The 27,534-nt window shown below is 42.3% G+C and overlaps 1 protein-coding gene across 1 annotated transcript in view; it reads right to left on the bottom strand.

The window, feature by feature from the left end:
- The window catches only part of LOC106596615 (ras-related protein Rab-12), a 31,669-nt gene extending 4,441 nt beyond the window's left edge, over positions 1-27,228 (bottom strand). Inside the window, exons 1-3 of the mRNA XM_045714417.1 lie at positions 26,811-27,228; positions 17,760-17,820; positions 1,749-1,887 (exon numbers count right to left, since the gene is read on the bottom strand). Of these exons, the coding sequence (XP_045570373.1) occupies positions 1,749-1,887; positions 17,760-17,820; positions 26,811-27,030 (420 nt within the window). The 5' untranslated portion in view covers positions 27,031-27,228. The remainder of the gene's footprint in view (positions 1-1,748; positions 1,888-17,759; positions 17,821-26,810) is intronic.
- Between the last annotated feature and the right edge of the window lie 306 nt (positions 27,229-27,534).

Genomic DNA, 27,534 nt, shown 5'->3' with positions numbered 1-27,534 from the left:
TGGTCCTCCAGTACCCCTCCAACCCTGGTCCTCCAGTACCCCCCCAACCCTGGTCCTCCAGTTCCCCCCCAACCCTGGTCCTCCAGTTCCCCCCCAACCCTGGTCCTCCAGTTCCCCCCCAACCCTGGTCCTCCAGTTCCCCCCCAACCCTGGTCCTCCAGTTCCCCCCCAACCCTGGTCCTCCAGTTCCCCCCCAACCCAGGTCCTCCAGTACCCCTCCAACCCTGGTCCTCCAGTACCCCTCCAACCCTGGTCCTCCAGTACCCCTCCAACCCTGGTCCTCCAGTACCCCTCCAACCCTGGTCCTCCAGTACCCCTCCAACCCTGGTCCTCCAGTACCCCTCCAACCCTGGTCCTCCAGTTTCCCCCCAACCCTGGTCCTCCAGTTTCCCCCCAACCCTGGTCCTCCAGTACCCCTCCAACCCTGGTCCTCCAGTACCCTCCAACCCTGGTCCTCCAGTACCCCTCCAACCCTGGTCCTCCAGTACCCCTCCAACCCTGGTCCTCCAGTACCCCCCCAACCCTGGTCCTCCAGTTCCCCCCAACCCTGGTCCTCCAGTTCCCCCCAACCCTGGTCCTCCAGTTCCCCCCAACCCTGGTCCTCCAGTTCCCCCCCAACCCTGGTCCTCCAGTTCCCCCCCAACCCTGGTCCTCCAGTTCCCCCCAACCCAGGTCCTCCAGTACCCCTCCAACCCTGGTCCTCCAGTACCCCTCCAACCCTGGTCCTCCAGTACCCCTCCAACCCTGGTCCTCCAGTACCCCTCCAACCCTGGTCCTCCAGTACCCCTCCAACCCTGGTCCTCCAGTTTCCCCCCAACCCTGGTCCTCCAGTTTCCCCCAACCCTGGTCCTCCAGTACCCCCAACCCTGGTCCTCCAGCTCCCCCCCAACCCTGGTCCTCCAGTTCCAGTACCCCTCCAACCCTGGTCCTCCAGTACCCCTCCAACCCTGGTCCTCCAGTACTCCCCCAACCCTGGTCCTCCAGTACTCCCCCAACCCTGGTCCTCCAGTACTCCCCCAACCCTGGTCCTCCAGTACCCCCCAACCCTGGTCCTCCAGTTCCAGTACCCCTCCAACCCTGGTCCTCCAGTTCCAGTACCCCTCCAACCCTGGTCCTCCAGTACCCCTCCAACCCTGGTCCTCCAGTACCCCTCCAACCCTGGTCCTCCAGTACCCCCCCAACCCTGGTCCTCCAGTTTCCCCCCAACCCTGGTCCTCCAGTTTCCCCCAACCCTGGTCCTCCAGTTTCCCCCAACCCTGGTCCTCCAGTTTCCCCCCAACCCTGGTCCTCCAGTACTCCCCCAACCCTGGTCCTCCAGTACTCCCCCAACCCTGGTCCTCCAGTACCCCTCCAACCCTGGTCCTCCAGTACCCCTCCAACCCTGGTCCTCCAGTACCCCTCCAACCCTGGTCCTCCAGTACCCCTCCAACCCTGGTCCTCCAGTACTCCCTCCAACCCTGGTCCTCCAGTACCCCTCCAACCCTGGTCCTCCAGTACCCCCCCAACCCTGGTCCTCCAGTACCCCCCCAACCCTGGTCCTCCAGTACCCCCCCAACCCTGGTCCTCCAGTACCCCCCCAACCCTGGTCCTCCAGTTTCCCCCAACCCTGGTCCTCCAGTTTCCCCCCAACCGGGGTAACTGTAGGACCAGGGTTGGGAAACGCTGCTCTACTACATTAGGATTGTAAAACTCACTCTCTGAAAACCCACCAAACTAACAAAAGCTGTTCCAAGAGTTTTTAGTCTGACCTTGTCGATCATCTTCATCCACTTGGGAAGGTCATCGAACGTTTCCTGCTTGGTGATGTCATAGACCAGTACTATTCCCTTGGCCCCACGGTAGTAGGCTGAGGTTATACTGTTGAACCTCTCCTGACCTGCTGTATCCCTGGAGGTACAGGACACACATCACATATCAGACTGGATCCATGAGTTAGAGACAGGACACATCACATATCAGACTGGATCCATTAGAATCAGGAGGTTTTCCAGGCCATCTGTCCTGACTGACGAATTAGGGCCAGGAGGTTTTCCAGACCATCTGTCCTGAATGACGAATTAGGGCCAGGAGGTTTTCCAGACCATCTGTCCTACCTTTATTTAACTTGGTAAGTCAGTTAAGAACAAATTCTTATTTACAATGACGACCTACACCGGACAAACCCGGACGACGCTGGGCCAAGTGTGCGCCACCCTACGTGACTCCCAATCACGGCCTGGATGTGATACAGCCTAGAATTCGAACCAGGGACTGTAGTGACGCCTCTTGCACTGAGATGCAGTGCCTTGGAGCGCTGCGCCACTCGGGGCCCATGTCACATGGGCAGGAAGGAAAACTCCTGTATCTGCAGAAGCTCATATATGATTTATTTAAAACTTGCCTGATGATTAGTCTACTGAATTATAAAGTTTGATCTAAATCATTTTAAAATCTGTTTTTTCTTCTCAGACAGAACGATTATCATCTGTTGATCAAACTACTTTACTCGTCAGTAAAAAAAGAGAATAATTAAAGTGAACCAAAGATGGCCCATGATAAGAATGACGGACCCCCCCAACAGGTTTCATCAGTTTGTATAGATATTCATATACAAAGCTAAGAAAGGATGGAACTTCATGTAAATTTGATTTCCATTCGTAAACTTTAAAATCTAACCAGCTACAGAGCAGAGGTAAATATTTGCCTATATAATTTATTACAATGTTCTCTCTAATCTGCATGCACAGCAGGCCAAGACTGGCGTGCACCTCCTCCAGAACTACCCAGCAGTAGGCCAAGACTGGCGTGCACCTCCTCCAGAACTACCCAGCAGTAGGCCAAGACTGGCATGCACCTCCTCCAGAACTACCCAGCAGTAGGCCAAGACTGGCGTGCACCTCCTCCAGAACTACCCAGCAGTAGGCCAAGACTGGCGTGCACCTCCTCCAGAACTACCCAGCAGTAGGCCAAGACTGGCGTGCACCTCCTCCAGAACTACCCAGCAGTAGGCCAAGACTGGCATGCACCTCCTCCAGAACTACCCAGCAGTAGGCCAAGACTGGCGTGCACCTCCTCCAGAACTACCCAGCAGTAGGCCAAGACTGGCGTGCACCTCCTCCAGAACTACCCAGCAGTAGGCCAAGACTGGCATGCACCTCCTCCAGAACTACCCAGCAGTAGGCCAAGACTGGCATGCACCTCCACCAGAACTACCCAGCAGTAGGCCAAGACTGGCATGCACCTCCACCAGAACTACCCAGCAGTAGGCCAAGACTGGCGTGCACCTCCTCCAGAACTACCCAGCAGTAGGCCAAGACTGGCATGCACCTCCACCAGAACTACCCAGCAGTAGGCCAAGACTGGCATGCACCTCCACCAGAACTACCCAGCAGTAGGCCAAGACTGGCGTGCACCTCCTCCAGAACTACCCAGCAGTAGGCCAAGACTGGCGTGCACCTCCTCCAGAACTACCCAGCAGTAGGCCAAGACTGGCATGCACCTCCACCAGAACTACCCAGCAGTAGGCCAAGACTGGCATGCACCTCCTCCAGAACTACCTAGCACAAATATCAGCCCAAAGAGAGAAGCATGAGATTGAACTTCACTCAATTTTCAAGAGCAGTGGTCACCAACCGGTGGAACGTGATTGACTGGTCGATCTCTAAGACCTTCCTAGTCGATCTCCATCTCTAAGGCCTTCCTAGTCGATCTCCATCTCTAAGACCTTCCTAGTCGATCTCCATCTCTAAGGCCTTCCTAGTCGATCTCCATCTCTAAGACCTTCCTAGTCGATCTCCATCTCTAAGGCCTTCCTAGTCGATCTCTAAGACCTTCCTAGTCGATCTCCATCTCTAAGACCTTCCTAGTCGATCTCCATCTCTAAGACCTTCCTAGTCGATCTCCATCTCTAAGGCCTTCCTAGTCGATCTCCATCTCTAAGGCCTTCCTAGTCGATCTCCATCTCTAAGACCTTCCTAGTCGATCTCCATCTCTAAGGCCTTCCTAGTCGATCTCCATCTCTAAGGCCTTCCTAGTCGATCTCCATCTCTAAGGCCTTCCTAGTCGATCTCCATCTCTAAGGCCTTCCTAGTCGATCTCCATCTCTAAGGCCTTCCTAGTCGATCTCTAAGGCCTTCCTAGTCGATCTCTAAGGCCTTCCTAGTCGATCTCTAAGGCCTTCCTAGTCGATCTCCAATCATTTCTGTTAAAACATCCAACGATATAGCCTCGTGTTCCTACTTTGTTTTATTTCGTCTCGGGGCTGTTGGCGGTTGGTGAACCCGATTCAGCTTCCCTGAGCGCTGGGTAGGCCAACTGTCGCCATTTTGAACAATTTCATGTGTCTAAAAAGATACACATTTTTCCTTCCCGCCGGGCCCAGAAAGCAAATCAAGTGCAGTATAGGCCTACCGCTGGCCAATCGGATGTCTCAGATGACCGTGTCTGCAGTAACGTAGCAACCATAAAAGAAAGTTACAGCAAAATTGATACTGTGAGATTTCAAAATGTTTAAAACCACGACTAGAGAGAGACTGTCAATGAATACAGTAAAGAGCTGCTGTTTTTATTAATGAGTTCATGTTTAAGTTGTTACTCAGCACTGTCAACACCTTGTATTCAACACTTCTATAAGAAATAAAATGTACGTTCTTCCTATTTCCACTCAGCGCTACAACAAGCACTGCAGCAGTAATGAATGAGTAGGAAAGTGTATCTATAGGCTTGTATTGTTGTTGTTGTTATTATTAGTGGCTTGGGTCTATAGGCTTGTATTGTTGTTGTTGTTATTATTAGTGGCTTGGGTCTATAGGCTTGTGTTGTTGTTGTTATTATTAGTGGCTTGGGTCTATAGGCTTGTATTGTTGTTGTTATTATTAGTGGCTTGGGTCTATAGGCTTGTATTGTTGTTGTTGTTATTATTAGTGGCTTGGGTCTATAGGCTTGTATTGTTGTTGTTGTTATGATTAGTGGCTTGGGTCTATAGGCTTGTATTGTTGTTGTTATTATGATTAGTGGCTTGGGTCTATAGGCTTGTATTGTTGTTGTTATTATTAGTGGCTTGGGTCTATAGGCTTGTATTGTTGTTGTTGTTATTATTAGTGGCTTGGGTCTATAGGCTTGTATTGTTGTTGTTATTATTAGTGGCTTGGGTCTATAGGCTTGTATTGTTGTTGTTATTATTAGTGGCTTGGGTCTATAGGCTTGTATTGTTGTTGTTATTATTAGTGGCTTGGGTCTATAGGCTTGTATTGTTGTTGTTGTTGTTATTATTAGTGGCTTGGGTCTATAGGCTTGTGTTGTTGTTGTTATGATTAGTGGCTTGGGTCTATAGGCTTGTATTGTTGTTGTTGTTATTATTAGTGGCTTGGGTCTATAGGCTTGTATTGTTGTTGTTGTTATTATTAGTGGCTTGGGTCTATAGGCTTGTATTGTTGTTGTTGTTATTATTAGTGGCTTGGGTCTATAGGCTTGTATTGTTGTTGTTGTTATTATTAGTGGCTTGGGTCTATAGGCTTGTATTGTTGTTGTTGTTATTATTAGTGGCTTGGGTCTATAGGCTTGTATTGTTGTTGTTGTTATTAGTGGCTTGGGTCTATAGGCTTGTATTGTTGTTGTTGTTATTATTAGTGGCTTGGGTCTATAGGCTTGTATTGTTGTTGTTATTATTAGTGGCTTGGGTCTATAGGCTTGTATTGTTGTTGTTGTTATTATTGGCTTGGGTCTATAGGCTTGTATTGTTGTTGTTGTTATTATTAGTGGCTTGGGTCTATAGGCTTGTATTGTTGTTGTTATTATTAGTGGCTTGGGTCTATAGGCTTGTATTATTGTTGTTGTTATTATTAGTGGCTTGGGTCTATAGGCTTGTATTGTTGTTGTTATGATTAGTGGCTTGGGTCTATAGGCTTGTATTGTTGTTGTTATGATTAGTGGCTTGGGTCTATAGGCTTGTATTGTTGTTGTTGTTATTATTAGTGGCTTGGGTCTATAGGCTTGTATTGTTGTTGTTGTTATTATTAGTGGCTTGGGTCTATAGGCTTGTATTGTTGTTGTTGTTATTATTAGTGGCTTGGGTCTATAGGCTTGTATTGTTGTTGTTGTTATTATTAGTGGCTTGGGTCTATAGGCTTGTATTGTTGTTGTTGTTATTATTAGTGGCTTGGGTCTATAGGCTTGTATTGTTGTTGTTATTATTAGTGGCTTGGGTCTATAGGCTTGTATTGTTGTTGTTATTATTAGTGGCTTGGGTCTATAGGCTTGTATTGTTGTTGTTGTTATTATTATTAGTGGCTTGGGTCTATAGGCTTGTATTGTTGTTGTTGTTATTATTAGTGGCTTGGGTCTATAGGCTTGTATTGTTGTTGTTGTTATTATTAGTGGCTTGGGTCTATAGGCTTGTATTGTTGTTGTTGTTATTATTAGTGGCTTGGGTCTATAGGCTTGTATTGTTATTGTTGTTATTATTAGTGGCTTGGGTCTATAGGCTTGTATTGTTGTTGTTTTTATTATTAGTGGCTTGGGTCTATAGGCTTGTATTGTTGTTGTTGTTATTATTAGTGGCTTGGGTCTATAGGCTTGTATTGTTGTTGTTATTATTAGTGGCTTGGGTCTATAGGCTTGTATTGTTGTTGTTGTTATTATTAGTGGCTTGGGTCTATAGGCTTGTATTGTTGTTGTTGTTATTATTATTAGTGGCTTGGGTCTATAGGCTTGTATTGTTGTTGTTGTTATTATTATTAGTGGCTTGGGTCTATAGGCTTGTATTGTTGTTGTTGTTATTATTAGTGGCTTGGGTCTATAGGCTTGTATTGTTGTTGTTGTTGTTGTTGTTGTTATTAGTGGCTTGGGTCTATAGGCTTGTATTGTTGTTGTTGTTATTATTAGTGGCTTGGGTCTATAGGCTTGTATTGTTGTTGTTGTTATTATTAGTGGCTTGGGTCTATAGGCTTGTATTGTTGTTGTTGTTGTTATTATTAGTGGCTTGGGTCTATAGGCTTGTATTGTTGTTGTTGTTATTATTATTAGTGGCTTGGGTCTATAGGCTTGTATTGTTGTTGTTGTTATTATTAGTGGCTTGGGTCTATAGGCTTGTATTGTTGTTGTTGTTGTTATTATTAGTGGCTTGGGTCTATAGGCTTGTATTGTTGTTGTTGTTGTTATTATTAGTGGCTTGGGTCTATAGGCTTGTATTGTTGTTGTTATGATTAGTGGCTTGGGTCTATAGGCTTGTATTGTTGTTGTTATTATTAGTGGCTTGGGTCTATAGGCTTGTATTGTTGTTGTTATGATTAGTGGCTTGGGTCTATAGGCTTGTATTGTTGTTATGATTAGTGGCTTGGGTCTATAGGCTTGTATTGTTGTTGTTATTATTAGTGGCTTGGGTCTATAGGCTTGTATTGTTGTTGTTGTTATTATTAGTGGCTTGGGTCTATAGGCTTGTATTGTTGTTGTTGTTATTATTAGTGGCTTGGGTCTATAGGCTTGTATTGTTGTTGTTATTATTATTAGTGGCTTGGGTCTATAGGCTTGTATTGTTGTTGTTGTTATTATTAGTGGCTTGGGTCTATAGGCTTGTGTTGTTGTTGTTATGATTAGTGGCTTGGGTCTATAGGCTTGTATTGTTGTTGTTGTTATTATTAGTGGCTTGGGTCTATAGGCTTGTATTGTTGTTGTTGTTATTATTAGTGGCTTGGGTCTATAGGCTTGTATTGTTGTTGTTGTTATTATTAGTGGCTTGGGTCTATAGGCTTGTATTGTTGTTGTTGTTATTATTAGTGGCTTGGGTCTATAGGCTTGTATTGTTGTTGTTGTTGTTATTATTAGTGGCTTGGGTCTATAGGCTTGTATTGTTGTTGTTGTTATTATTAGTGGCTTGGGTCTATAGGCTTGTATTGTTGTTGTTGTTGTTATTAGTGGCTTGGGTCTATAGGCTTGTATTGTTGTTGTTGTTATTATTAGTGGCTTGGGTCTATAGGCTTGTATTGTTGTTGTTGTTATTATTAGTGGCTTGGGTCTATAGGCTTGTATTGTTGTTGTTATTATTAGTGGCTTGGGTCTATAGGCTTGTATTGTTGTTGTTGTTATTATTAGTGGCTTGGGTCTATAGGCTTGTATTGTTGTTGTTGTTGTTATTATTAGTGGCTTGGGTCTATAGGCTTGTATTGTTGTTGTTGTTATTATTATTAGTGGCTTGGGTCTATAGGCTTGTATTGTTGTTGTTGTTATTATTATTAGTGGCTTGGGTCTATAGGCTTGTATTGTTGTTGTTGTTATTATTAGTGGCTTGGGTCTATAGGCTTGTATTGTTGTTGTTGTTATTATTAGTGGCTTGGGTCTATAGGCTTGTATTGTTGTTGTTATTATTAGTGGCTTGGGTCTATAGGCTTGTATTGTTGTTGTTGTTGTTGTTATTAGTGGCTTGGGTCTATAGGCTTGTATTGTTGTTGTTGTTATTATTAGTGGCTTGGGTCTATAGGCTTGTATTGTTGTTGTTGTTGTTATTATTAGTGGCTTGGGTCTATAGGCTTGTATTGTTGTTGTTGTTGTTATGATTAGTGGCTTGGGTCTATAGGCTTGTATTGTTGTTGTTATGATTAGTGGCTTGGGTCTATAGGCTTGTATTGTTGTTGTTATTATTAGTGGCTTGGGTCTATAGGCTTGTATTGTTGTTGTTATGATTAGTGGCTTGGGTCTATAGGCTTGTATTGTTGTTATGATTAGTGGCTTGGGTCTATAGGCTTGTATTGTTGTTGTTATTATTAGTGGCTTGGGTCTATAGGCTTGTATTGTTGTTGTTGTTATTATTAGTGGCTTGGGTCTATAGGCTTGTATTGTTGTTGTTGTTATTATTAGTGGCTTGGGTCTATAGGCTTGTATTGTTGTTGTTGTTATTATTATTAGTGGCTTGGGTCTATAGGCTTGTATTGTTGTTGTTGTTATTATTATTAGTGGCTTGGGTCTATAGGCTTGTATTGTTGTTGTTGTTATTATTAGTGGCTTGGGTCTATAGGCTTGTATTTTGTTGTTGTTGTTGTTGTTATTATTAGTGGCTTGGGTCTATAGGCTTGTATTGTTGTTGTTGTTATTATTAGTGGCTTGGGTCTATAGGCTTGTATTGTTGTTGTTGTTATTATTAGTGGCTTGGGTCTATAGGCTTGTATTGTTGTTGTTGTTGTTATTATTAGTGGCTTGGGTCTATAGGCTTGTATTGTTGTTGTTGTTGTTATTATTAGTGGCTTGGGTCTATAGGCTTGTATTGTTGTTGTTGTTATTATTAGTGGCTTGGGTCTATAGGCTTGTATTGTTGTTGTTGTTATTATTAGTGGCTTGGGTCTATAGGCTTGTATTGTTGTTGTTGTTGTTATTATTAGTGGCTTGGGTCTATAGGCTTGTATTGTTGTTGTTATGATTAGTGGCTTGGGTCTATAGGCTTGTAGTTGTTGTTGTTATTATTAGTGGCTTGGGTCTATAGGCTTGTATTTGTTGTTGTTATGATTAGTGGCTTGGGTCTATAGGCTTGTATTGTTGTTGTTATTATTAGTGGCTTGGGTCTATAGGCTTGTATTGTTGTTGTTATTATTAGTGGCTTGGGTCTATAGGCTTGTATTGTTGTTGTTATTATTAGTGGCTTGGGTCTATAGGCTTGTATGTTGTTGTTGTTATTATTAGTGGCTTGGGTCTATAGGCTTGTATGTTGTTGTTGTTATTATTAGTGGCTTGGGTCTATAGGCTTGTATTGTTGTTGTTGTTATTATTAGTGGCTTGGGTCTATAGGCTTGTATTGTTGTTGTTGTTATTATTAGTGGCTTGGGTCTATAGGCTTGTATTGTTGTTGTTATTATTATTAGTGGCTTGGGTCTATAGGCTTGTATTGTTGTTGTTGTTATTATTAGTGGCTTGGGTCTATAGGCTTGTGTTGTTGTTGTTATGATTAGTGGCTTGGGTCTATAGGCTTGTGTTGTTGTTGTTATGATTAGTGGCTTGGGTCTATAGGCTTGTATTGTTGTTGTTGTTATTATTAGTGGCTTGGGTCTATAGGCTTGTATTGTTGTTGTTGTTATTATTAGTGGCTTGGGTCTATAGGCTTGTATTGTTGTTGTTGTTATTATTAGTGGCTTGGGTCTATAGGCTTGTATTGTTGTTGTTGTTATTATTAGTGGCTTGGGTCTATAGGCTTGTATTGTTGTTGTTGTTATTATTATTAGTGGCTTGGGTCTATAGGCTTGTATTGTTGTTGTTGTTATTATTAGTGGCTTGGGTCTATAGGCTTGTATTGTTGTTGTTGTTGTTATTAGTGGCTTGGGTCTATAGGCTTGTATTGTTGTTGTTGTTATTATTAGTGGCTTGGGTCTATAGGCTTGTATTGTTGTTGTTGTTATTATTAGTGGCTTGGGTCTATAGGCTTGTATTGTTGTTGTTGTTGTTGTTATTATTAGTGGCTTGGGTCTATAGGCTTGTATTGTTGTTGTTGTTATTATTATTAGTGGCTTGGGTCTATAGGCTTGTATTGTTGTTCTTGTTATTATTATTAGTGGCTTGGGTCTATAGGCTTGTATTGTTGTTGTTGTTATTATTAGTGGCTTGGGTCTATAGGCTTGTATTGTTGTTGTTGTTATTATTAGTGGCTTGGGTCTATAGGCTTGTATTGTTGTTGTTATTATTAGTGGCTTGGGTCTATAGGCTTGTATTGTTGTTGTTGTTGTTGTTATTAGTGGCTTGGGTCTATAGGCTTGTATTGTTGTTGTTGTTATTATTAGTGGCTTGGGTCTATAGGCTTGTATTGTTGTTGTTGTTATTATTAGTGGCTTGGGTCTATAGGCTTGTATTGTTGTTGTTGTTATTATTAGTGTCTTGGGTCTATAGGCTTGTATTGTTGTTGTTATGATTAGTGTCTTGGGTCTATAGGCTTGTATTGTTGTTGTTATGATTAGTGGCTTGGGTCTATAGGCTTGTATTGTTGTTGTTGTTGTTATTATTAGTGGCTTGGGTCTATAGGCTTGTATTGTTGTTGTTATGATTAGTGGCTTGGGTCTATAGGCTTGTATTGTTGTTGTTGTTGTTATTATTAGTGGCTTGGGTCTATAGGCTTGTATTGTTGTTGTTATGATTAGTGGCTTGGGTCTATAGGCTTGTATTGTTGTTGTTATGATTAGTGGCTTGGGTCTATAGGCTTGTATTGTTGTTGTTATGATTAGTGGCTTGGGTCTATAGGGTTGTATTGTTGTTGTTATGATTAGTGGCTTGGGTCTATAGGCTTGTATTGTTGTTGTTATGATTAGTGGCTTGGGTCTATAGGCTTGTATTGTTGTTGTTATTATTAGTGGCTTGGGTCTATAGGCTTGTATTGTTGTTGTTGTTATTATTAGTGGCTTGGGTCTATAGGCTTGTATTGTTGTTGTTGTTATTATTAGTGGCTTGGGTCTACAGGCTTGTATTGTTGTTGTTGTTATTATTAGTGGCTTGGGTCTATAGGCTTGTATTGTTGTTGTTGTTATTATTAGTGGCTTGGGTCTATAGGCTTGTATTGTTGTTGTTATTATTAGTGGCTTGGGTCTATAGGCTTGTATTGTTGTTGTTGTTGTTATTATTAGTGGCTTGGGTCTATAGGCTTGTATTGTTGTTGTTGTTATTATTAGTGGCTTGGGTCTATAGGCTTGTATTGTTGTTGTTGTTATTATTAGTGGCTTGGGTCTATAGGCTTGTATTGTTGTTGTTGTTATTATTAGTGGCTTGGGTCTATAGGCTTGTATTGTTGTTGTTATTATTAGTGGCTTGGGTCTATAGGCTTGTATTGTTGTTGTTATTATTAGTGGCTTGGGTCTATAGGCTTGTATTGTTGTTGTTATTATTAGTGGCTTGGGTCTATAGGCTTGTATTGTTGTTGTTATGATTAGTGGCTTGGGTCTATAGGCTTGTATTGTTGTTGTTATGATTAGTGGCTTGGGTCTATAGGCTTGTATTGTTGTTGTTATTATTAGTGGCTTGGGTCTATAGGCTTGTATTGTTGTTGTTGTTATTATTAGTGGCTTGGGTCTATAGGCTTGTATTGTTGTTGTTGTTATTATTAGTGGCTTGGGTCTATAGGCTTGTATTGTTGTTGTTGTTGTTGTTGTTATTAGTGGCTTGGGTCTATAGGCTTGTATTGTTGTTGTTGTTATTATTAGTGGCTTGGGTCTATAGGCTTGTATTGTTGTTGTTGTTATTATTAGTGGCTTGGGTCTATAGGCTTGTATTGTTGTTGTTATTATTAGTGGCTTGGGTCTATAGGCTTGTATTGTTGTTGTTGTTGTTGTTATTATTAGTGGCTTGGGTCTATAGGCTTGTATTGTTGTTGTTATTATTAGTGGCTTGGGTCTATAGGCTTGTATTGTTGTTGTTATTATTAGTGGCTTGGGTCTATAGGCTTGTATTGTTGTTGTTGTTATTATTAGTGGCTTGGGTCTATAGGCTTGTATTGTTGTTGTTGTTATTATTATTAGTGGCTTGGGTCTATAGGCTTGTATTGTTGTTGTTGTTATTATTAGTGGCTTGGGTCTATAGGCTTGTATTGTTGTTGTTATTATTAGTGGCTTGGGTCTATAGGCTTGTATGTTGTTGTTGTTGTTATTATTAGTGGCTTGGGTCTATAGGCTTGTATGTTGTTGTTGTTATTATTAGTGGCTTGGGTCTATAGGCTTGTGTTGTTGTTGTTGTTATTATTAGTGGCTTGGGTCTATAGGCTTGTATTGTTGTTGTTGTTATTATTAGTGGCTTGGGTCTATAGGCTTGTATTGTTGTTGTTGTTATTATTAGTGGCTTGGGTCTATAGGCTTGTATTGTTGTTGTTATTATTAGTGGCTTGGGTCTATAGGCTTGTATTGTTGTTGTTGTTGTTATTATTAGTGGCTTGGGTCTATAGGCTTGTATTGTTGTTGTTATTATTAGTGGCTTGGGTCTATAGGCTTGTGTTGTTGTTGTTGTTATTATTAGTGGCTTGGGTCTATAGGCTTGTATTGTTGTTGTTGTTATTATTAGTGGCTTGGGTCTATAGGCTTGTATTGTTGTTGTTGTTATTATTAGTGGCTTGGGTCTATAGGCTTGTATTGTTGTTGTTGTTATTATTAGTGGCTTGGGTCTATAGGCTTGTATTGTTGTTGTTGTTATTATTAGTGGCTTGGGTCTATAGGCTTGTATTGTTGTTGTTATTATTAGTGGCTTGGGTCTATAGGCTTGTATTGTTGTTGTTGTTATTATTAGTGGCTTGGGTCTATAGGCTTGTATTGTTGTTGTTGTTATTATTAGTGGCTTGGGTCTATAGGCTTGTATTGTTGTTGTTGTTATTATTAGTGGCTTGGGTCTATAGGCTTGTATTGTTGTTGTTGTTATTATTAGTGGCTTGGGTCTATAGGCTTGTATTGTTGTTGTTGTTATTATTAGTGGCTTGGGTCTATAGGCTTGTATGTTGTTGTTGTTGTTATTATTAGTGGCTTGGGTCTATAGGCTTGTATTGTTGTTGTTGTTGTTATTATTAGTGGCTTGGGTCTATAGGCTTGTATTGTTGTTGTTGTGTTATTATTAGTGGCTTGGGTCTATAGGCTTGTATTGTTGTTGTTGATTATTATTAGTGGCTTGGGTCTATAGGCTTGTATTGTTGTTGTTGTTGTTATTAGTGGCTTGGGTCTATAGGCTTGTATTGTTGTTGTTATTATTAGTGGCTTGGGTCTATAGGCTTGTATTGTTGTTGTTGTTATTATTAGTGGCTTGGGTCTATAGGCTTGTATTGTTGTTGTTGTTATTATTAGTGGCTTGGGTCTATAGGCTTGTATTGTTGTTGTTGTTATTATTAGTGGCTTGGGTCTATAGGCTTGTATGTTGTTGTTGTTATGATTAGTGGCTTGGGTCTATAGGCTTGTATTGTTGTTGTTGTTATGATTAGTGGCTTGGGTCTATAGGCTTGTAGTTGTTGTTGTTATGATTAGTGGCTTGGGTCTATAGGCTTGTATTGTTGTTGTTGTTATTATTAGTGGCTTGGGTCTATAGGCTTGTATTGTTGTTGTTGTTATTATTAGTGGCTTGGGTCTATAGGCTTGTATGTTGTTGTTGTTATTATTAGTGGCTTGGGTCTATAGGCTTGTATTGTTGTTGTTGTTATTATTAGTGGCTTGGGTCTATAGGCTTGTATTGTTGTTGTTGTTATTAGTGGCTTGGGTCTATAGGCTTGTATTGTTGTTGTTATTATTAGTGGCTTGGGTCTATAGGCTTGTATTGTTGTTGTTGTTATTATTAGTGGCTTGGGTCTATAGGCTTGTATTGTTGTTGTTGTTATTATTAGTGGCTTGGGTCTATAGGCTTGTATTGTTGTTGTTGTTATTATTAGTGGCTTGGGTCTATAGGCTTGTATTGTTGTTGTTGTTATTATTAGTGGCTTGGGTCTATAGGCTTGTATTGTTGTTGTTGTTATTATTAGTGGCTTGGGTCATTAGGCTTGTATTGTTGTTGTTGTTATTATTAGTGGCTTGGGTCTATAGGCTTGTATTGTTGTTGTTGTTGTTATTATTAGTGGCTTGGGTCTATAGGCTTGTATTGTTGTTGTTGTTATTAATAGTGGCTTGGGTCTATAGGCTTGTATTGTTGTTGTTGTTATTATTAGTGGCTTGGGTCTATAGGCTTGTATTGTTGTTGTTGTTGTTATTATTATTAGTGGCTTGGGTCTATAGGCTTGTATTGTTGTTGTTGTTATTATTAGTGGCTTGGGTCTATAGGCTTGTATTGTTGTTGTTGTTATTATTAGTGGCTTGGGTCTATAGGCTTGTATTGTTGTTGTTGTTATTATTAGTGGCTTGGGTCTATAGGCTTGTATTGTTGTTGTTGTTATTATTAGTGGCTTGGGTCTATAGGCTTGTATTGTTGTTGTTGTTATTATTAGTGGCTTGGGTCTATAGGCTTGTATTGTTGTTGTTGTTATTATTAGTGGCTTGGGTCTATAGGCTTGTATTGTTGTTGTTGTTATTATTAGTGGCTTGGGTCTATAGGCTTGTATGTTGTTGTTGTTATTATTAGTGGCTTGGGTCTATAGGCTTGTATGTTGTTGTTGTTATTATTAGTGGCTTGGGTCTATAGGCTTGTATTGTTGTTGTTGTTATTATTAGTGGCTTGGGTCTATAGGCTTGTATTGTTGTTGTTGTTATTATTAGTGGCTTGGGTCTATAGGCTTGTATTGTTGTTGTTGTTATTATTAGTGGCTTGGGTCTATAGGCTTGTATTGTTGTTGTTGTTATTATTAGTGGCTTGGGTCTATAGGCTTGTATTGTTGTTGTTGTTATTATTAGTGGCTTGGGTCTATAGGCTTGTATTGTTGTTGTTATTATTATTAGTGGCTTGGGTCTATAGGCTTGTATTGTTGTTGTTGTTATTATTAGTGGCTTGGGTCTATAGGCTTGTATTGTTGTTGTTGTTATTATTAGTGGCTTGGGTCTATAGGCTTGTATTGTTGTTGTTATTATTATTAGTGGCTTGGGTCTATAGGCTTGCAACCTGTATGGCGCGGCTGTCAACATTTCTGTCCTCAGATGAAACTGGTATATTTTTCTATTTGTGCCAGTTTCTTTCAGCCAATTTGTATCTTTAATATAACAAGTTCCCTACCTTCTCCCTTTTCCACTTACCTTTTTTATGGTAGTGCTGCAATCAGTTGGTTGTAAATTTGGATTGAGTAGATATTCCCATATATTTTCAATAACTGCATATGCAACATAACTCCATTACTATTTATAATATCATTAATAAATATAATACCATTTTTAAAAAAAGAATCCATAAAGATTTTTAATTAAATCAATATATTTGAGTTTAACCATAATATTTGTTGTATCTTTTCCGGAGGATAAAAGTGAAATTGTAACCAGCTTTGTACGGCTCGTCAAATATTAAAATCATTTTAACCCCCCAAAACTCATATTCATTATATTAAAAGAGGCACGTTTAATTTTGTCTGGATTAGCATTCCAAAATAAAATGTTATATTTTTTTGCTCATATGATTTTAAAAACGAATCATCCGGAGAAGGCAATGCCAATAGTAAGTTAGTAAACTGGGACCAAAGAGTTAATCAACGTAATTTTTCCATAAATAGATAATTATTTACCTCTCCATGGTTTGAGAATCTTATCTATTTTTGCTAACTTTCTATTGAAATGAATTGTGGTAAATTCATTTATATTTTTTGAGATGTGAATACCAAGTATATCTACTTCACCATCCGCCCATTTTATTGGTAAACTGCAAGGTAGTGTAAACACTGTATTTTTTAACGGTCCAATACGTAATATGGTACACCTGTCATAATTAGGCTTTAGTCCAGAGAGGCTAGAAAAGTGATTAAGATCTTAAATGAGACTGTGCAGGGATCCAGAGGACTACAGGAAAAAGAGGACCAAGCACGCCCCCATTCTCATCGACGGGGCTGTAGTGGAGGAGGTTGAGAGCTTCAAGTTCCTTGGTGTCCACATCACCAACAAACTAACACGGTCCAAGCACACCAAGACAGTCGTGAAGAGGGCACGACAAAACATATTCCCCCTCAGGAGACTGAAAAAGATTTTGCATGGGTCCTCAGATCCTCAAAAGGTTCTACAGCTGCACCATCGAGAGCATCCTGAATGGTTGCATCACTGCCTGGTATGGAAACTGCCTCCAACCGCAAGGCACTGCAGAGGGTAGTGCGAACAGCCGAGTACATCACTGGGGCCAAGCTTCCTGCCATCCACGACCTCTATACCAGGCGGTGTCAGAGGAAGGCCCTAAAAATTGTCAGAGACTCCAGTCACCCTAGTCATAGACTGTTCTCTCTGCTACCGCACAGCAAGCGGTACCTGAGCGCCAAGTCTAGGTCCAAGAGGCTTCTTAACAGCTTCTACCCCCAAGCCATAAGACTGCTGAACACCTAATCAAAATGGCTACCCAGACTATTTGCAGTGCCCCTCCACCTCTCACACTGCTGCTTCTCTCTGTTGTTATCATCTATGCATAGTCACTTTACTAACTCTACCTACATGTACATACTACCTCAACTAACCGGTGGCCCCGCACATTGACTCAGTACCGTAACATCCTGTATATAGCCTCCACATTGACTCTGTACCAGTACCCCCTGTATATAGCCTCCACATTGACTCTGTACCGGTACCCCCTGTATATAGCCTCCACATTGACTCTGTACCGGTACCCCCTGTATATAGCCTCCACATTGACTCTGTACCAGTACCCCCTGTATATAGCCTCCACATTGACTCTGTACCGGTACCCCCTGTATATAGCCTCCACATTGACTCTGTACCGGTACCCCCTGTATATAGCCTCCACATTGACTCTGTACCGGTACCCCCTGTATATAGCCTCCACATTGACTCTGTACCGGTACCCCCTGTATATAGCCTCCACATTGACTCTGTACCGGTACCCCCTGTATATAATCTCACTATTGTTATTTTATTGCTGCTCTTTAATTACTTGTTACTTTTATTTCTTATTCTTATCCGTATTGTTTTTAAACTGCATTGTTGGTTAGGGGGTCATAAGTCAGCATTTCACTGTGAGGTCTACACCTGTTGTATTCTGCGCATGTGACTAATACAATGTGATTACAGGGTTACATGGAGGCTGACTGCCAGTGGTGGAGCCCAGATTAAAGGGTACAGTTCACTACTGTGCCGTAAATCAGTCTGTGTGAGGTAGTGAGACAGAACAAACGCACCAGGAAGTTATTAAAGATGACTGACGATGACTTCCTGTTCCTTTTGACTCACCAGATTTGCAACCTGATCTTCTTCCCTCTCAGCTCCACCGTCTTGATCTTAAAATCTACTCCTGCAGGGAGAGAGAGAGAGAGAGAAGGAATAATGTGCTCTGCTCTGCTGCTCTGCTCTACTCTAGTGCTCTACTCTAGTGCTCTACCCTAGTGCTCTACCCTAGTGCTCTACTGCACTGTTCTACTCTAGTGTTCTACTCTAGTGTTCTACTCTAGTGCTCTACTGCTCTGTTCTACTCTAGTGTTCTACTCTAGTGCTCTACTGCACTGTTCTACTCTAGTGTTCTACTCTAGTGTTCTACTCTAGTGTTCTACTGCACTGTTCTACTCTAGTGTTCTACTCTAGTGTTCTACTGCACTGTTCTACTCTAGTGTTCTACTGCTCTGTTCTACTCTAGTGCTCTACTCTAGTGCTCTACTCTAGTGTTCTACTCTAGTGTTCTACTCTAGTGTTCTACTCTAGTGCTCTACTGCTCTGTTCTACTCTAGTGCTCTACTCTAGTGCTCTACTGCTCTGTTCTACTCTAGTGTTCTACTCTAGTGCTCTACTGCACTGTTCTACTCTAGTGGTCTACTCTAGTGTTCTACTGCACTGTTCTACTCTAGTGTTCTACTGCTCTGTTCTACTCTAGTGCTCTACTGCTCTGTTCTACTCTAGTGCTCTACTCTAGTGCTCTACTCTAGTGCTCTACTCTAGTGCTCTACTCTAGTGCTCTACTCTAGTGCTCTACTGCTCTGTTCTACTCTAGTGTTCTACTCTAGTGCTCTACTGCACTGTTCTACTCTAGTGTTCTACTCTAGTGTTCTACTCTAGTGTTCTACTCTAGTGTTCTACTGCACTGTTCTACTCTAGTGTTCTACTCTAGTGCTCTACTGCACTGTTCTACTCTAGTGGTCTACTCTAGTGTTCTACTGCACTGTTCTACTCTAGTGTTCTACTGCTCTGTTCTACTCTAGTGCTCTACTGCTCTGTTCTACTCTAGTGCTCTACTCTAGTGCTCTACTCTAGTGCTCTACTCTAGTGCTCTACTCTAGTGCTCTACTGCTCTGTTCTACTCTAGTGTTCTACTCTAGTGCTCTACTGCACTGTTCTACTCTAGTGTTCTACTCTAGTGTTCTACTGCACTGTTCTACTCTAGTGTTCTACTGCACTGTTCTACTCTAGTGTTCTACTCTAGTGTTCTACTGCACTGTTCTACTCTAGTGTTCTACTGCACTGTTATACTCTAGTGTTCTACTCTAGTGTTCTACTCTAGTGCTCTACTGCTCTGTTCTACTCTAGTGTTCTACTCTAGTGCTCTACTGCACTGTTCTACTCTAGTGGTCTACTCTAGTGTTCTACTGCACTGTTCTACTCTAGTGTTCTACTGCTCTGTTCTACTCTAGTGCTCTACTCTAGTGCTCTACTCTAGTGCTCTACTCTAGTGCTCTACTCTAGTGCTCTACTGCTCTGTTCTACTCTAGTGTTCTACTCTAGTGCTCTACTGCACTGTTCTACTCTAGTGTTCTACTCTAGTGTTCTACTGCACTGTTCTACTCTAGTGTTCTACTCTAGTGTTCTACTCTAGTGTTCTACTCTAGTGTTCTACTGCACTGTTCTACTCTAGTGTTCTACTGCAGTGTTCTACTCTAGTGTTCTACTCTAGTGTTCTACTCTAGTGTTCTACTCTAGTGTTCTACTCTAGTGTTCTACTCTAGTGTTCTACTGCTCTGTTCTACTCTAGTGCTCTACTGCTCTGTTCTACTCTAGTGCTCTACTGCTCTGTTCTACTCTAGTGCTCTACTGCTCTGTTCTACTCTAGTGCTCTACTCTAGTGTTCTACTCTAGTGTTCTACTCTAGTGCTCTACTGCTCTGTTCTACTCTAGTGTTCTACTCTAGTGCTCTACTGCACTGTTCTACTCTAATGCTCTACTGCTCTGTTCTACTCTAGTGTTCTACTCTAGTGCTCTACTCTAGTGCTCTACTCTAGTGCTCTACTGCTCTGTTCTACTCTAGTGCTCTACTCTAGTGCTCTACTGCTCTGTTCTACTCCACTGTTCTACTCTAGTGTTCTACTGCACTGTTATACTCTAGTGCTCTACTCTAGTGCTCTACTGCTCTGCTCCACTCAAGTGCTCTACCCTAGTGCTCTACCCTAGTGCTCTACCCTAGTGCTCTACCCTAGTGCTCTACCCTAGTGCTCTACCCTAGTGCTCTACTCTAGTGCTCTACCCTAGTGCTCTACCCTAGTGCTCTACCGCTCTGCTCCACTCTAGTGCTCTACTGCTCTGCTCCACTCTAGTGCTCTACTGCACTGTTATACTCTAGTGTTCTACTCTAGTGTTCTACTGCATTGTTCTACTCTAGTGTTCTACTGCACTGTTCTACTCTAGTGTTCTACTGCACTGTTCTACTCTAGTGTTCTACTCTAGTGTTCTACTGCACTGTTCTACTCTAGTGTTCTACTCTAGTGTTCTACTGCACTGTTATACTCTAGTGTTCTACTCTAGTGTTCTACTCTAGTGTTCTACTCTAGTGTTCTACTGCACTGTTCTACTCTAGTGTTCTACTGCACTGTTCTACTCTAGTGTTCTACTCTAGTGCTCTACTGCTCTGTTCTACTCTAGTGTTCTACTGCACTGCTCTACCCTAGTGCTCCACCCTAGTGCTCTACCCTAGAGCTCTACCCTAGAGCTCTACTCTACTCTAGTGCTCTACCCTAGCGCTCTACTCTACTCTACCCTAGCGCTCTACTTTAGCGCTCTACTCTACTCTACCCTAGCGCTCTACTCTACTCTACCCTAGTGCTCTATCCTAGTGCTCTATCCTAGTGCTCTACCCTAGTGCTCTATCCTAGTGCTCTACCCTAGCGCTCTACTTTAGCGCTCTACTCTACTCTACCCTAGCGCTCTACTCTACTCTATCCTAGTGCTCTACTCTAGTGCTCTACCCTAGCGCTCTACTCTACTCTACCCTTGCGCTCTACTTTACTCTACCCTAGCGCTCTACTCTACTCTACCCTAGTGCTCTATCCTAGTGCTCTACCCTAGCGCTCTACCCTAGCGCTCTACTGCAGAGCTCCAGTGTTCTGCTCTACTGCAGAGCTCCAGTGTTCTGCTCTACCCTACTCTGTCATGTCATACTGACATTCTTTCTGCAGACATCGTTGACTCTTTATTCGGAGCAGATTCTTCAAATCAAACTTTATTAGTCAAGTGTGTGGAATACAACAGGTTTAGACCTTACCGTGAAATGCTTACTTACAAGCCCTTAACCAACAATGCAGTTTTAAGAAATATAGTTAAGAAAATATTTACTAAAATAAACTAAAGTAAAACATTTTTTTTTAAAAACACAATAAAATAACAATAACAAGGCTATATACAGGGGGGTACCGGTACAGAGTCAATGTGTGGGGGTACAGGTTAGTAATGAGGCTATATACAGGGGGGTACCGGTACAGAGTCAATGTGTGGGGGTACAGGTTAGTAATGAGGCTATATACAGGGGGGTACCGGTACAGAGTCAATGTGTGGGGGTACAGGTTAGTAATGAGGCTATATACAGGGGGGTACCGGTACAGAGTCAATGTGTGGGGGTACAGGTTAGTAATGAGGCTATATACAGGGGGGTACCGGTACAGAGTCAATGTGTGGGGGTACAGGTTAGTAATGAGGCTATATACAGGGGGGTACCGGTACAGAGTCAATGTGTGGGGGTACAGGTTAGTAATGAGGCTATATACAGGGGGGTACCGGTACAGAGTCAATGTGTGGGGGTACAGGTTAGTAATGAGACTATATACAGGGGGGTACCGGTACAGAGTCAATGTGTGGGGGTACAGGTTAGTAATGAGGCTATATACAGGGGGGTACCGGTACAGAGTCAATGTGTGGGGGTACAGGTTAGTAATGAGACTATATACAGGGGGGTACCGGTACAGAGTCAATGTGTGGGGGTACAGGTTAGTAATGAGACTATATACAGGGGGTACCGGTACAGAGTCAATGTGCAGGGGGTACAGGTTAGTAATAAGGCTATATACAGGGGGTACCGGTACAGAGTCAATGTGTGGGGGTACAGGTTAGTAACGAGGCTATATACAGGGGGGTACCGGTACAGAGTCAATGTGTGGGGGTACAGGTTAGTAATGAGACTATATACAGGGGGGTACCGGTACAGAGTCAATGTGTGGGGGTACAGGTTAGTAATGAGGCTATATACAGGGGGTACCGGTACAGAGTCAATGTGTGGGGGTACAGGTTAGTAATGAGGCTATATACAGGGGGGTACCGGTACAGAGTCAATGTGTGGGGGTACAGGTTAGTAATGAGGCTATATACAGGGGGGGTACCGGTACAGAGTCAATGTGTGGGGGTACAGGTTAGTAATGAGGCTATATACAGGGGGGTACCGGTACAGAGTCAATGTGTGGGGGTACAGGTTAGTAATGAGGCTATATACAGGGGGGTACCGGTACAGAGTCAATGTGTGGGGGTACAGGTTAGTAATGAGACTATATACAGGGGGGTACCGGTACAGAGTCAATGTGTGGGGGTACAGGTTAGTAATGAGGCTATATACAGGGGGGTACCGGTACAGAGTCAATGTGTGGGGGTACAGGTTAGTAATGAGACTATATACAGGGGGGTACCGGTACAGAGTCAATGTGTGGGGGTACAGGTTAGTAATGAGACTATATACAGGGGGTACCGGTACAGAGTCAATGTGCAGGGGGTACAGGTTAGTAATAAGGCTATATACAGGGGGTACCGGTACAGAGTCAATGTGTGGGGGTACAGGTTAGTAACGAGGCTATATACAGGGGGGTACCGGTACAGAGTCAATGTGTGGGGGTACAGGTTAGTAATGAGACTATATACAGGGGGGTACCGGTACAGAGTCAATGTGTGGGGGTACAGGTTAGTAATGAGGCTATATACAGGGGGGGTACCGGTACAGAGTCAATGTGTGGGGGTACAGGTTAGTAATGAGGCTATATACAGGGGGGTACCGGTACAGAGTCAATGTGTGGGGGTACAGGTTAGTAATGAGGCTATATACAGGGGGGTACCGGTACAGAGTCAATGTGTGGGGGTACAGGTTAGTAATGAGGCTATATACAGGGGGGTACCGGTACAGAGTCAATGTGTGGGGGTACAGGTTAGTAATGAGGCTATATACAGGGGGGGTACCGGTACAGAGTCAATGTGTGGGGGTACAGGTTAGTAATGAGACTATATACAGGGGGGGTACCGGTACAGAGTCAATGTGTGGGGGTACAGGTTAGTAATGAGGCTATATACAGGGGGGTACCGGTACAGAGTCAATGTGTGGGGGTACAGGTTAGTAATGAGACTATATACAGGGGGGTACCGGTACAGAGTCAATGTACGGGGGTACAGGTTAGTAATGAGACTATATACAGGGGATACTGGTACGGAGTCAATGTACGGGGGTACAGGTAAGTCGAGGTCATATGTACATGTAGGTAGGTAGAGGTAAAGTGACTATGCAGAGATAATAAACAGAGAGTAGCAGCAGTGTAAAATCAAATGTGGTCAAATAAAAACCAGAGGGAGTTCTTCCACTAAAGTAAATTTAAGAATATTTTTCTGTGGAAATTGTTAAAATTAGTCCTTCTGCATAGAGTGGTATGGCTTGTTAAACTTTGAAATCAATAATTTTTGTTTTTAAAGTGAAAAAAACAAAAAACTGAGACAAAGCGTAATTCCAGTGGAAAAAGTTGCCATTATCACAAACGTCTGTGGCAGAGAGGAGTATCTTTTAGATTAAATGTTTTGTTTAGAACAGGTGTTGGCTGATTACACTTTTCAGAGACTAATCAAATCTGTCTGTAACACCACAGAGGTTTTCCTTCTCAGTTCATCAAAACACAATGAACAGCTAGACAGACGGACACCCTCAGAGGACCAATATGAAGAGAGAGAGAGAGAGAGAGAGAGAGAGAGAGAGAGGGACAGAGAGAGAGGGACAGAGAGAGAGACAGAGACAGAGACAGAGAGAGAGAAAGAGAGAGCGACAGAGAGAGAGAGGGACAGAGAGAGAGAGGGACAGAGAGAGAGAGGGACAGAGAGAGAGAGGGACAGAGAGAGAGAGGGACAGAGAGAGAGAGGGACAGAGAGAGAGAGGGACAGAGAGAGAGAGAGAGAGACACAGAGAGAGAGAGAGACACAGAGAGAGAGAGAGACAGAAAGCTGTGTCACCAGGATGACAAGGCAATATGCTCTCTCTAATTCTCTCTTTCTCTCTTTCTTTCTTTCTTTCTTTCTCTCGGAGGACCTGAGCCCTAGGACCATGCCTCAGGACTACCTGGCATGATGACTCCTTGCTGTCCCCAGTCCACCTGGCCGTGCTGCTGCTCCAGTTTCAACTGTTCTGCCTGCGGCTATGGAACCCTGACCTGTTCACTGGACGTGCTTGTTGCACCCTCGACAACTACTGTGATTATTATTATTTGACCATGCTGGTCATTTATGAACATTTTAACATCTTGACCATGTTCTGTTATAATATCCACCCGGCACAGCCAGAAGAGGACTGGCCACCCCTCATAGCCTGGTTCCTCTCTAGGTTTTGGCCTTTCTAGGGAGTTTTTCCTAGCCACCGTGATTCTTTCACATGCATTGCTTGCTGTTTGGGGTTTTAGGCTGGGTTTCTGTACAGCACTTTGAGATATCAGCTGATGTACGAAGGGCTATATAAAAACATTTGATTTGATTTGAAAAAGATGGAGGCCAGACATGGCTGCTGCCTGAGCCAAGGAGGAGGAACACTTGTTGCTCTAACCACTTGGCTACCTGCCGCCCCTAAATGCAGACAAATGGTTCTTGTAGCCATCAATGAGCTTCAGGTACCCTTCTACTGGCAATTTGTCCCACTCTTCAGCAGCCAACTGCACTAATTCTTCAATGTTTATGGGGGTGCCCTTCCTGTTTGGGGTTGTTGTCCTATTGGAAGACGCACAACCTTCAACAAGAGACACCTAGCGGAACTACGTGGGACACTGGGTTGAAGGGAGTTGTAGTTTTCATGAAGCAAATATTCCACTTAGTTCAGCACAGAAACGTGGTAATTAACTACAATGACCATAATCCATGGCGTCAGTTTTTTCCTTCTCAAGTAGACGGATCAGAGATGAAGAGGAGAAGCGAGAGGTTTCTGTCCAAAATAAAACAATGCGTTTCTATGGGCTTATTTTGGACCTTAGTTTATCAGGGAATCTCCTCATTATATACAGATCTCTGGACAGATACACTTTTACGCCTTCTATGTTAGGTTAGAGACACACAGACCACATGAGGGGAATGTACACAACACAACGACGAGAGGGACAGAGACAGCTAGTGAAAGTATACCTTATCTACTTTGATGAACTAGTAAAAAATGATTTAGTCAGACAGACAGTATGGGAAGCACATAACTAGTTGGTCTGGCTGACTGACTGCTACTGCCTGAGCAGAGTTGAGATGACTTTAAGGAATTAAAAATAATGAAGTCATCAAATAAAAAAAACAAAGTAATATACACAACTAAATATTGTATTATTTCATAGTAATTCCCCCCCCCATTGATGTCTTTCCAATGTGGACCTGACAGAGACAATATAATATTTTCAATGTTTTGGCAATTGAATGTTCACTATTTTTGGTTTTAGGAATTCACTTTAACAAGTTCTAAAATCATTGTAACATCATTATTTCATAATGTACTTCATGTATATTTTCTAATTATCGATTAAATTATTATTATTATCGAACCGAAACCAATCAGACCTTAAAAAAAAACCCAGTGATCGCTCAGCAATAACAACAACAACCATCTCCAGCTCGAGAACAGCTCGTTCTCCTCGGTCAGTAGGACCAAAGATCTGCCAAACTAAACCCAGATACACCACAGCCTGTCTTCTCCAACGGGAACTACCGAGTCATAGTGGGCAGAGCCAATCACGACACAGCGAATTCCTATTGACCGCGTTCTAGAATTCATCTGCATATTTCCGGGAACGCCTCCTCTGTGAAGTGCGCATGCGTGATAACTCAATTCGCCTTTGCACTCCTAAACGTGATTTATTTATTTTACTTTTGCAATGGGTAAAGTCTACATAACTTAGTCCACTCTGTTCATAACAGTGTGTAGTTTTAGAGACAGAAAACTGTAATTGCGAGCAAATGTTTCATCGATCATAGAAATTTGCATAATTTCGGTAAAAAAAATGTCTCTCGATTCCAGCTTCTTCCACTGTCGGCCATATTTAGGTAGTGAGTGGAAATGTCAAGCGGATGCTTCATATTTCTACATCCGGTGACATATCTGTGTCGTTGTTTTATCTGTGGTAGTACTGCTACATCTGCTGGACAGGGCTCATATTACAGTAGTACTGGCTCTGTTGGACAGATTAGTGTCAACACATTCTCAAGGGTAATTCACCATATGGCAGTCTTTCCCTTTAGTTATTTATCAACTTCTACTTTTCAGATAACATTTTACTACAACTTTTGTCAACACAGTAGCGGGTGGGTATAATTTGTATTTACATTCCAACAGGAATCTGTTCCAAAACTTCGTAAAGTATAAAGTTGCCAACAAACAACGCATACAAAAATAGCATGATCAATACAACTAGTTAACGAATAGGCATCAACTCACCACGTAGTTTATTCTTAACGTTTGTCCATAGGCTACCAGGAGTAAGGACAGACATTTTTCCGGGAATAAACGTGATGAGTGGAAAAACTCCCATGAAATAACCCAACTCCCTGCCCCTGGCATGTTGTTCTGCCGCTATACAACTTTATATTCCTTGTTTGTTGAACAACCTTGTTTATTTACCACGTTTTTATAACAGATTCCTGTTGGAAGGTTCCACAAATTATACCCACCCCTACAGTAGTTAGATGTTAAACTATATTAAAAAAAGGTTGGCTACATTATTTACTGACAAGTCATGCAGCGAAAACATGACTACCTAACATTACTAACCTTGGAACAAAACAACATAACTGCTATCAGATAGTTTTGACTAACATAAGATAACCATTTCTTACCAACAGTTGATTTGCATGCTTCACAGAAGGTGTCGTCTGTAAATCTTTCCATTAGACTGGTTTTTCCCACGCCACGGGAACCGATAATGATAATTTGAAGTTTATAATCAGCGGGCCTCGGCGGCATCTTCCTGCGGCGAGACTGTGCTCCCAGAGCCGGGGAAGCATTCGCTGATCCTCCGCCACCGGCCATCCGCTTGATTTCATACCTCGAATCCATCAATAATTCCACATTTGAACCCTTAGCTATATACGCTTTAAAAATGGGGAGAAAATAACTATGTGGGTTTACTTTTGGTAACTTTTTCTATAGTCTTTAAATTAGTTTAGTTAAAGGAAAGTTGTTTTTTTAAACTTCCAAGTTGTTGTTTAGCTGCTTCCTGTCAAGCGGGTTCCTAGGAGCATTTTCAGTACGAACCTGGCCAGGCTTCTTCTTTGGGATTTGGTTGTGCGGATCGCATCCCAACTTTCAGGTGAATACATCGCCACCTACTGTACTGGTGTGTGAGGCCATTCACGTCCTATCAACATTATATTATTTTGATACAATAATACAACATTGGGGGGGGAATTGCCCTGCCAACTATTAGCCCTCTCTAAAAAAAACTCACCACCCATTCCACTATTTAACCCTATAAAAACCCACCACCCATTCCACTATTTAATAACCCACCACCCATTCCACTATTTAACCCTATAAACCCCACCACCCATTCCACTATTT

This window comes from Salmo salar, chromosome ssa03, assembly GCF_905237065.1.
Source record: "Salmo salar chromosome ssa03, Ssal_v3.1, whole genome shotgun sequence".
NCBI classification, from domain to species: Eukaryota; Metazoa; Chordata; class Actinopteri; order Salmoniformes; family Salmonidae; genus Salmo; species Salmo salar.
Note: the sequence above shows the minus strand (reverse complement) of the source record. Positions and strands in the feature narration are given on the sequence as shown.